This window comes from Patella vulgata, chromosome 9 (genome assembly GCF_932274485.2).
Source record: "Patella vulgata chromosome 9, xgPatVulg1.2, whole genome shotgun sequence".
In the NCBI taxonomy this organism is placed as follows: domain Eukaryota; kingdom Metazoa; phylum Mollusca; class Gastropoda; family Patellidae; genus Patella; species Patella vulgata.
Window position 1 is genome coordinate 34598950 of NC_065887.2, and position 11946 is coordinate 34610895.

At 36.7% G+C, this 11946-nt stretch overlaps 1 protein-coding gene across 2 annotated transcripts; it reads right to left on the bottom strand.

Moving 5' to 3' along the window:
• Positions 1-3364: 3364 nt before the first annotated feature.
• LOC126831896 (argininosuccinate lyase) lies at positions 3365-8197 on the bottom strand. Of its 2 annotated transcripts, none has more exons than XM_050562550.1 (4): positions 8046-8197; positions 7173-7458; positions 5747-6496; positions 3365-4852 (listed from the first exon to the last, which is right to left on the bottom strand). In XM_050562550.1, exons 2-4 carry the CDS (start codon positions 7447-7449, stop codon positions 4473-4475), a joined length of 1407 nt encoding a protein of 468 aa, XP_050418507.1. In that variant the 5' UTR covers positions 7450-7458; positions 8046-8197; the 3' UTR covers positions 3365-4472. The 2 variants fall into 2 exon arrangements, with proteins under 2 accessions (XP_050418507.1, XP_050418504.1); XM_050562547.1 differs by having other exon boundaries at positions 8050-8190.
• Between the last annotated feature and the right edge of the window lie 3749 nt (positions 8198-11946).

The window sequence follows — 11946 nt, forward strand, 5'->3', positions numbered from 1 at the left end:
CCAATATTATTTCAATGTTCACGGTGCAAATTATATGTCAGTAGTTCAAACTACCGGTACGTATTTTAGTTTTATAATTTGCAATTTCCATTGCTCCACAATACCAGTGTCACAAGCAAAGGGGGGTTGGATCATGGCTGAATGTTTAGAATGTGCGCGCTTTATCATAAATTATAAGCCTGTCATTGACTCATCATTGAGTCAACTGGCGTGGTTTCGAATCCCCGGTTGTACGTGACAAGGAGTAGGGTCGCCAGTCCAACCTCGTGGGTTTTCTCCGGGTCCTCCGGTTTCCTCCCACTGCTAAAGACCCCCTACGCGCAAGCGAATTATGTTAGTCCCGAAATGACCTAGTTTGTGTCGAGTGGACGTTAAACCCCATTTCTCTCTCTCACCAGTGTCACAATACAGAATAGGCCTACACTTTTCAATAATTCAATAATACTAAATACAGTAATAGTATAGCCTCGATATAAAATAATATAACAGACAAATGCATAATTTTTATTAATAATAGAACTTAGTATATTAGAATACCTTATATCTACAAGAAAGCTCATTTGCATGCGGAAAAAAGTCTGAACGACAACAGAAATTAATAATTTACGAGATCGATCTACAAGGTATATAAGGTCAGTAGAAGGGGGCAGTAGTCATATTTACAGACCTTCAGAAAATGATCAATGAAACGAAATGGGTTTAACGTCCTACTGTTCTGCTCCAACTGGGATAATAAAAACGGGCATATTCCATGTAGTGTGCTATGAGTATGAGTGGAAATTTGCCCGAACTATGGCACTATCTACAGTAGTCATGTATCAAATTCCAACTGCCAAGGGATATTTTTATGTGCAGGCTAATGAGTGGAAATTTGCTCGAACTATGGCACTATTACAGTAGCCTACTTTTGTATCGAATTTCAACTGCCAAGGAATCTTTTTATGTGGAGGCTAATGTGTACAGTGGACACATTTTATGTGCAGGCTAATGAGTGGAAATTTGCCCGAACTACGTCACTATCTATAGTAGCCTACTCTTGTATCAAATTCCAACTGCCAAGGAATCTGTTTATGTGGAGGCTAATGTGTACAGTGGACACATTTTGTCCCATCCGATTGATTACACAGCTAGTTGACCTTGTCAGGCCCTCCGTCCTGCATCACTGACAAGGGGAAAGAAAAATGATCAAGGTTGGGTGGTATGAAACTCTATTAAATGACGGGGGTGAGGGGCTATTTAAGGTAAACATACATGTACCTGTCTTAATGCAATTCTAGATATGTTACGTGTCACTATAAAACACGTTCATTTCCATTTTCAAATATTTAAATAATTTTCTGGCACATTTATATTAACATACTTTGAAAAAATGAAATGAAATTAAATGATGTTTAAAGGAGCTAAGTCGCTAATATTTGGGACCTAGAAATTGATACAAATGCATAACGCATATAATAATGTAAAATGAATGTATAAAAACTGATTTACATTAAATCATTTGTTTTTACTGTAATTTCTAATCAGTTAAGTTCGGCGAAATACTCCAGAAATCTCAATCGAATGGCTATTTCCAGAGTCTGGTTATACCAGTCTACACCGATATTATTTTAATTGTATATGCTCTCCAGATAAGAATATAGCGTCACCGTTTGACATGACTTATGGAATATGTCTAGCCTCGTTCTTCAAACCCCTTGTTACAAATGACGCTGAAACGAAATATGGTACACGATTCGTGTACCAAAGGTAAAAAGTTTATTTTGTCTTAAATATTGGATATCAGAAGCCCACCTTTTTCCGGTAAGATCACAACATCAATGTTTATTTAAATAGACAAATAATTTGTGTCTTCAATGTCGAAGAATTTGGATGATATTGAGTTAAAGACTTAGCTACTTTAACGTCCTACTGTTCTGCTCCAACCGGGATAATAAAGACGACATACACCATAGTGTGCTATGAGGGAAATTTTGCCTGGGTAATGGCACTATGGCCTACTCTTATATCGAATTTCAACTGCCAAGGGATCTTATAAGTGCACGTCAATGTATACACGGTACCTTGGTTTTTCGTCACTATTGAACGACTAGACAGCTGTCCTTGTCAGGCCCTCTTTCCTGCACCACTGACAAGGTGAAACCACGTTGGAAAAATTGAAATGTGGACGTATATTGCCGTCTGTCTGTCACACTTTTTGGGACACATTAACTCTCCTAATTGATCTAGAATGTTCAAACTTGGTGTAGGTGTTTATTAGGCCGATGTCTTAATGGAGTTCAAAGATGAGTATTTTCTGCTTAGGGTAAGCTGAGATAAGCAATTTGATTTGTTGATGCTTTGGGACACAATAACTTAAGTTCTGATTAAGTGAGAGTGATCAAACTTGGTGTATAGTTTCATTACATCAATATATGAAAGCCTATGCATTCAAAAGAACCTATGGGAATCGGGAAAAAACAAACCGTTATATTTAGGGGATTGTATTAGCCCTCTTTCATGCTTCTGAAACGATTATCCTGTGTAGGGTTATTGTTTCAGATGAGTAGCCTATATGGAACTTAAAATCCCACCACTAACACATGGTTCAATTTTATTTCTATAATTCGCTTGCGCGTAGGGGTCTTTAGCAGTGGGAGGAAACCGGACAACTTGGAGAAAACCCGCGAGGTTGGACGGGCTACCCTTCTCCTTCTCACATAGAACTGGGGATTTGAAACCACCCCAGTTGCCTCAATGACAGACCTTATGATACAGCACGCACATGCTAACCATTCGGCCATCCAACTCCCTGAAAAAATAGCTATCAGAGACTGGAAAAGAGTCAAGAGATTCAAACTTTGTTGATGTGATTTTGAGATACACAAACTTGAAGAAGTATACTTAAAAGATTAACTATTTGCCATACATATCACCGTAACCAATCTGATAACTCTGTTATCCTTTCGCCTCTAAACGAATATTTACCAGAAAATGTTAATTCAAAGCCTCTTGGTGAATTCTTGACCAAAAAATCAACAAAAATGGGCATGCAAAAGGGGAGAAAAGAGATAGAAAGAGAATTGCTATAGATATGTGAAACTTAATGGTGGTCTGCCCCCAGCAAGCATTGCTCAGAGTTATTTCCCTTTATGCACTGAAACTAAAACTCTGTGTAACCATGGTTAGGGCTAAAAGGAAAGGCCCACTGCATATTTCGTCTTAGATCATGAGGTGTAAATAGGGCTTGGGTTGGGATAAGAATTAGACTAGGACTAACCCTAGGGCTAACATGGGCCTTTCCGTTTCTCTTTTACTGTGTATTTACTGCTGTATTTAATTTTATATTATGTATAATATAATTTATTACCATGGCAAAATAAACACATTAAGTCATAAACATGATTATTCATTATAATCATTACCACGCACATTCATTATTAGTATTATTATATTAGTGAGACAGTTTAATCAATAAATACACAGTATACAGATTGAGTTATATGAACTGGAAATAGACACAACACACACACACATGCTATTTAATAGAAAATTTTTGATAAGAGGGACACCTGTATTAACGGTAAAGTCTTTTATGTCCAACCGAAGCATATTCTATGTAACAATAACAAATACTTGTATATGTCCACCACCAGCATTTGAAAAGGTGGTGTTCATGTTTTGGGGGTCGGGGGCAATAACTAAGCACAGAATTGATCAGCAACCAGTGGTGGGCAGAATGTGAGTCACCCAGGGCGGTCCTGGAGTTTATTTACCAGCAAACATAAAAAGAAATACTCAATACACAATTACATAGTGACTTTTGAGCATTTGTCAATGATATAAAATGAAATACCGAAATTGTTGGGAAAGATTTTCAGCTGTAAGTTGCTCGACAAAAAAACTTTCCTCAATTAAGATTTTGCTGCTTGACGATGTTCGATTTGACACATCAAAGATAGGTATAATGTATCCTTCTACTGTCCCAATAGAAATACAACTTTTGTTTCATACAACAATTCCAGTCATATAAAAAAAAATCATGAAAATTCAGACCTGTAGAACATTTCCATGGTTTTAATGACAGGGGCAGTGAAGTAACTCAGAAAAAATGAGTTGCACATCTCTTAATTTCTATAATCATCCTTCCTAGGACAAGAATTATGGACTGAACAACAGACAGGTAAGAACGACAGATAGATAAGTACAACAACAATATAGGTACATGTACATGTAAGTGCATAAAATTGAATTACATGTTATTTACATATAATCACTCTTTTCATTATCTTTATTGCTTTAAGCTTATAATATGGCAGTGGGAATTTGATATTAATAATGACAAACAATATCACACAAAGTCAAAAACAAATCAACGTATAATGCATAAAAAAATGAAAAATTAATTGATGAATACTGACAGCAATTATATGGGAATTCACTCTTTAATCACAATAATATTACTCTTACAACTTGCTATTAGACACATAGTGTATTTAATTTGAAATAATTCTATTGGTAAGCCATGTTTGTAGTTTTTCTATTTGTATTAAAACACTTTGTTTAGCAGTTCCACCAGTAGCAGTATACTGATCAACAGAATTCTGATAATTCCACACTAAATTGACATCTGCATCAAACAATGGATGGATTGTTTTAAAATCTTCCACTGTTAGTTTCGGCATGGGACATTCCTTCTTTTCAGCTAGTGCCACACAACCACCTGCTAGACCATGAGCCTCTCTAAAAGGAACACCCTTTCTTACTAGATAGTATGCCAAGTCTGTGGCCAGCATATCAGGACTCAATGCAGCAGTCATGGCATCTGGGTGTATAGTCAGGGTTGACAAGGCACCTGTGGCTACTTGAATAATGCCTGAAAAATATGTATGGAATATTCAGTGTTGTTAGATTTGAACTGTCCCAAATTTTAATAATGATATTAACGAACTGTCTTCATGTTCAATTATTTTCTTTACAAACCAAAAATAACTTCTGGTCTTTTACTAATTTCAATGCACACGTTTTTCTGCAGTGCCACTCTTGTCTCATTCAAAATCAACAGATACTAGGTCAATACACATAGGTTCAACTCTCCTGTCTTTGGTGGGTGATCAACAGATACCAGATCAATAGACATAGGTTCAACTCTCTTGTATGTGGGGAGGGGTGCTGACCAACAGTCACCAGATCAACAGACATAGGTTCAACTCTCCTGTATGTGGGGGGGGGGGGGGCTGACCAAAAGATTCTAGGCCAATGCAAACAGGTACAACTTTCCTGTATGTTGGAGTGGGTGGGCTAACCAACAGATACCAGGCCAATACAAACAGGTCCAACTCTCCTGTATGTGGGGGAAGGGGGGGGGGGGGCAGAACAACACATATCAGGTCAATACACACAGGTTCAACTTTCCTGTACAGTATTAGCAAAATCCCACCTTTCAAACACCCACCATTATCATTTAAGTGAATAGTTTTTATCTTATACCTGCCAATCATCATTTGCATTTTTTATTATGGCTTAATCCAACCTAATCTGTACTCAAACTGATATATTAACATTTAAATCTAATTAAGAAAAATCAAATTATAGACAATACTGGTAGATAATCTCTTGACATTGATTAAAAGGCCTATCAAAAGGTGGAGCAGGATTTTGAATGTTGTGAAATTTTAAATCTATCATATTTTTGAAAATACTGATCAGTCTAAATTGAGCCATTTTTAGATTGACATCATGTTTTTACAATGAACTGTACAATAATTACCTGTAAGTGTATCATATGTATCAAACATGGCTGTTTTATCTTCCTGCAAATCTTTGTTGTAGGTACTAGGTACACCTTTCAATGTCATCATAAAACCGGCACAGTTACCAAATAATCGACCAGATTTTCCTCGGATCAGCTCCAAACTATCAGCATTCTTTTTCTGTGGCATCAAACTGCTGCCCGTGCTATAAGCATCTGATAATGTGACGAAACTAAACTCTTTTGTACAATAGAGAATCAGATCTTCAGCCCACCGACTTAGATGAGTACTCAACAACGATGAAACAAAGAGAAATTCAACAATAAAGTCCCGATCACTAACAGCGTCTAGACTGTTGCCAGTAACATCAAGCAGATTCAATTCCCTGGCCAAGAATTCACGATCAACTCCAAATGGGTTTCCTGCTAGCGCTCCACTACCAAGTGGTAAAATGGCTGTTCGTTTACTCAATTCATCATACCTCTGCAAATCTCTCTGCAGCATCCATGCATAACTAAGCAACCAGTGACTCCATCTAATAGGCTGAGCTCTTTGTAGATGTGTATATCCAGGCATTAATACTTCTATCTCAACGGAAGCTCTTTTGATAAAGACTGATATAAACTGACTTATTAAATCTGTTAAAGTTTCCAGGGAATCTTTTAACCAGAGCCTCATATCTGTGGCGACCTGATCATTACGGCTACGACCTGTATGTAGTTTACCAGCAGCTGTACCAATCAACTCTTTTAAACGTCTCTCATTGGCTGAAAAGAAACAGTAAATCCTAAATAAAATCAAAGTAGGAATATCTTCCAAAACAAAAATTTTATCTTAAAAATAGACCCTAAAGGTTACTTGCTTCCTGTTTTGAACACATACCACAATTTGTGACAGGTTCTTTTTATATAATTGACAGTTTGATAAGCCTCAAATGGCAGATCTCTTTGATGCTGTTCAAAACCATTATTGTTTATTTCACTGGATTTTATCTGTATTGAAATGTTGGCTGACAATCTGTAGAGATATGACTAGTATTGAAAATACTGGTAGCTAATTCTGTGTTTCATTGTTGATTCCTTTTCATAAAACTTTCGTCCCAAGCAAAAGTATATCTATAATCTAACCAATGTAGGCATAATGCACATGCGCCAAGGCAATGTGGGGAAAATAATCGTATTACTGGGCAACAGCCTTTAATTTGTATTGTTCTTCCACAAAGAAACATCTCATTCACAGACGAGTCTCATGAAAAGTGGAATCAGTGCCATAGCATAAAAACATAATTGAAATTATAAATGTGTTATCCAAGTTGTCAATTAGCTCTGGTGCCTACTTTCAGTTTTGATGTACCGTGTTCCTGCTTTGTCAATGAGATAATACGGAAATAAATAATCTTTTAAAATAACCAGAGTGAGATTAATTTATAACGAATATAATTACCTGTATGTATGTCTTCATCGCCTGCTTTTATAATAAAGTTTCCAGATTCCCATTCTTTCTTTATTGCACTCAATCCATCATAAATGGACTGTCTTTCTTCACTGGTTACTAGGCCCACCTTCTCTATAGCTTTAACATAGGCCTGACTTCCTTCAATATCAGCTTTCCACATACGTTTATCATAACTAATAGAAGCATTGAACTTTTCCATAATAGGATCAGTTCCTCCTGTAAACCTGCCTCCCCATAATTTATCCCCTTCCGGACAACTAGCCATCTCTCTAACCTGTTAAATAATAGAAAAAGTTTTAAAAAATAAGTAAAGTTCAAGTTGATGTTGCATCATCCAACCAAGCTAACTTATTCCGGTTGTTTAGACATGTACAAATTGAAACAACTTGGTTAGAAAATAGATATATGGTCTGATATCTAGTTTGTCAACAGAAGCAACACATGTGTTTGAGAGATCTGTAAAATAACCCATGTCACTTGCTGAGGACATGACATCATGCTGATGATGATATAGAGTCAATCGGACAAGTTTGAAGTTACTCATTAAAAGGGTCATTTTACTGTTGTGTCGGACATTTCAGTACGGTTACACAGTTCTATAAAAACTTACTATTCATAAAAACATGAAACCTGTATTTACAAATATGCGAATATCCAAATCAAAATAATAAGCAGTTAGATCTACTGTCTTGAGTCTTTTCAATAAGTGGCCTTCGTTGATTAATAATAGGCCTACTATTACCGATACAGTAAAATAATACTGATAGTGAAATTCAGTTGTTTCTATAACGTTTCTCAGTCACTGACATATTATCATATCTTCAAAAACATGCAAATAGAACCATCTGTTATAATACTCACGTACAAAAGAAACGAGATTGTCGTATTATCGATCTGAAGGTCGAATTCAATTAATTAGGCTGCCAGATCAGCATTTATTACTCCATGTGAGCGACCATCTTCCTTCCTTTCATGAGAAGGTGAAGGTCACTCCTTATTTAGCAGACGAAAAAAAATTGGCTAAAATTTTAAAACGGCTATTTACAACGAGTACGGCATTGCAAAGAATGAAAATAAAAATATTGTAATTTACAGTAGTTCAGCTCTGAACGTAGGTCTCATTCCGAGTGTAATGAGACCTACGTTCAGAGTAGTCCAGCTCTGAACGTAGGTCTCATTACACTCACCTCTTTCATTCTTTGAGACCTACGTTCAGAGCTGAACTAAATTTACAGCAGCCATCATATTCTTTAGATATACACCAGCGGCCGCCAGGCAGGATACGCCCACATTTTGCAAGAGATGGATAGAGAACAAGCTAAACAAAAAAAAGCGATTTTTCGTACAGTCAGGGGCCATAATTCAGGAAGTTACGGTCCGATATGTGCGAATATCGAAAGGAACAGAGATCTTTGGGTTATAAACTTACATGTCAAGTTTCATCAAAATCAGAAGAAAATTGTGACTTCTAGAGCGTCCACAACCTTGACATATCATATTTTTACGCTATTTGAGTACGAGGGGCGGCGATTTTGTCCGTCAGTTTTTGTCCTATTTTAACGAAATTCGAACACAACCATCCTTAGGGTGTAACGGTGATATATTCAAACGTTTCTTTAAATCGGATAAAAATTATGACCTCTATAGGGTCCACAAGCTGAAATCGCGATTTTTCGTACAATCAGGGGCCATAATTCAGGAAGTCATGGTCCGATATGTGTGAATATCGAAAGGAACCGAGATCTTTGGGTTATAAACTTACATTTCAAGTTTCATCAAAATCAGATGAAAATTGTGACCTCCAGATCGGGGTCCACAACCCTGATACTTGCGAACGAGGGGCGGCCATTTTATCCGTCAGTTTTTGTTCTATTTTTACGAAATTCGAACACAACCATCCTTAGGGTGTAACGGTGATATATTCAAACGTTTCTTTAAATCGGATAAAAATTGTGACCTCTATAGGGTCCACAAGCTTAAAAAAAACCCACGATTTTTCGTACAATCAGGGACCATAAGATAAACCTATATTTCAAGTTTCATTGAAATTGGATAAAAATTGTGACATGTAGACTGTTCACAAACAATTGTGGACGGACAGACGGACAGGGGCGACGACAATATACGTCCACATGAAAATGTGGGCGTATAAAAATAGTCCTCTAAGAGTGTAAATGGTGTGCTAAAGACACCATATCACAATATAATATTTGTCTTCGAAGAACGAAGCAAGGTGTAGCTTATACTTATATATATAGTCTATACGGTGTATTGACCCAAGTTACAGAAGTAGGCTACAATAATGATCTTTTAGAGGCATTTAGTAACTGGATAGAGCAATAAACTATAACACATACTTATGGAAGAACAATTACTGATTTATTTGGGCGAAAGTATGTGTTATAGTTTATTAGGCTACAATAGTCACGTATCTGAATTATATACAAATATATGCACACGGGTTTTTAATTTTTCCTAAGAAGTGCTCAATATAGCTCGACCTCTAAGCTTTTAAGTATGTCTCGAGCGTTCGAGTTGTTAAGTCGAGCGCTCAATTTAATTATCTGGAGCGCTAGACTTAATTATTAGGAGCGCTCCTAAATCAGTCACCGTATAAATGACTAATAAACTGGGTTCTTAATTTAACATTTTTCACTATTCACAGACGCCATCAAAAGAAAATACACTGCACATACCGTTCCTGTGTCCAATATAATGCATGTACTGAAAAAAATATACCAAACGGCAAATAAACGGCAAATGAATTCTCCTACATGCGCATCAAAATTATTATAAAAGCTAAATTAGAAAAAGCGACGCAGAGGGTGGTGTCGTGTTAAAAGGGTCGTCGTCGCTTTTGAAAAAAGCCACGCACAACGCGGGAAGTGGACAGAGGCGTAGCCGTGAAATATATATTGGGGGGGGGGGGGGTCCGCAACCCTAACCCCTAACCCATTTTTTAAAACCCCTAAAAAATATAAACAAACACCATGTGGCCATGCTGTCTACCAAGACACCGCGTGCAAAAGCATTATGGTTACGTTGCTTGCTGAGCGGGCGATAAATATTTGGTTTAGGCGGATGTTTTTGGGTACCTACATGCGATTCACTCTGATAAGTGGCAGAAAAAAATTAACAAAATATTACTGACAGGCTAACTAGACAAAATTTTATGGAACACAGGTACTTTTCACTTCACACATGTTTCCAGGATGATTATCTCTGTGTTTTATTTTAGCAGTATAAACCATATTGGGATATGTACAGGTTTTATACAGATAGAACTAATCCTAATAATTGTTGTAAATAAATAGGAGTTTGGGCCTACCCCCCATGTGTGACGCCCATGGAAGTGGATGAAATAGAACACCATATGTAAGTCTTACGTTTCTGGTCATCTGCAGTAGGCTAATAGAGTCTAACCCAATCTATATGTCAGAAGGTGCACGCTCTAGCTAATATAAGTGGGTGTAGCGTTTACTGACTCCTAAACTACTGCCATAGGTAACCTACATTGAACGCCTTAGCTCAACACTGCATTCTATGACATCACATCGGTGGAAGCGGACGTAAAATACAACTAACTAACAACACTGCATTCAATTTGGATCGCCTTCAATGAATTGTTGACAAGTCGGCTCTAAAAAAAAATGTTGGCCTAGGTGTCTTCTGTCACCGCAGATCTATTTCATTATTTCATTAGTACTATTCCTGTATTTATTTACCCAATTTACGTTTTATTACAGATGATCCGGTTTTTGATAATATCATTATTTAATTTTAGAGCCATAAAAATCAGTGTATGAAATTATCTCTGGCTAAAATAAAGCGATATGTATAGTTGTCTCCCTTTAATTGTCAAACCTGAATTGAATAGTTTTGAATTTCAGACGTTTATTTAACATCGTTTTAAAGATAAAACGTCACTACAAAATACAAATTGATGTCGCAGTTATAAATATAGAAACGTAGGCCTATACTTCCAACTTCTCAACACAATATTTTTTAGTCACAGGAAAGAAATATGGGCTGACTGATGTCATGTTGTTTGCTCTATGCCATTGATCAAGGTTTCTCTTTTCAATTTAGCTTGCCGTATCAGATATTTTATATTACAGAACTTTTATTTACTATCGCACTAAAGACACACTGTGGTCTTCACAAGTGACCATTTATCTGTAAAAGTAAGACTTTCCCTTCATGAATTTTGCTCAGCATTACCCCCACAAATGTTCATTTATTAAATAGCTGGAATACAGATTGGTTCGGTATCTTGTGCATCGGACTCAAGCAATTATTTAGATTACCGTTTTCATACGGCACCTATTTTACAGCAGTCGAGACCCCCCCCCCCCCCACACACACACACACACACACCACTCCCCGTTAATTCGTTTTTGCCCCATTGTCTTTATGTAATAATTTCCTGCAAACCGAAATTATTTATAAACACGAATTAGAGCGAGTAGTGAGCATGTTGCAGATCTATATTAGCTGTGTCTCTTTCCTGTGATAAATTATTATCAGATAAAGTTTTCATTATGTTTTACTGGAAATAAAAACACCTATGGGGATTTACTGGATGACGACTAATTATATAAGATTAGTTGAAGCTTACGGAATGCAGGGAATGATTTGTCACTGAGATGATCAGCTTGTTCCTGTCTAATCTGATCAATATTCTAGTCTTTGTCATCATTCAGATGAATCATATACCATAACAAACCTGTCATCCAATCTTACACGTAGACGTAACGCAGTG

Excerpts from the sequence above, each read along its gene's own strand:
- LOC126831896 (XM_050562550.1), bottom strand. The coding sequence starts at position 7,449 with ATGGCTAGTTGTCCGGAAGGGGATAAATTATGGGGAGGCAGGTTTACA. Across the intron at positions 6,497-7,172 it reads CGATGAAGACATACATACAG|CCAATGAGAGACGTTTAAAA; the intron begins GTAATTATATTC and ends GTTTCTTTTCAG. Across the intron at positions 4,853-5,746 it reads TACATATGATACACTTACAG|GCATTATTCAAGTAGCCACA; the intron begins GTAATTATTGTA and ends CATATTTTTCAG.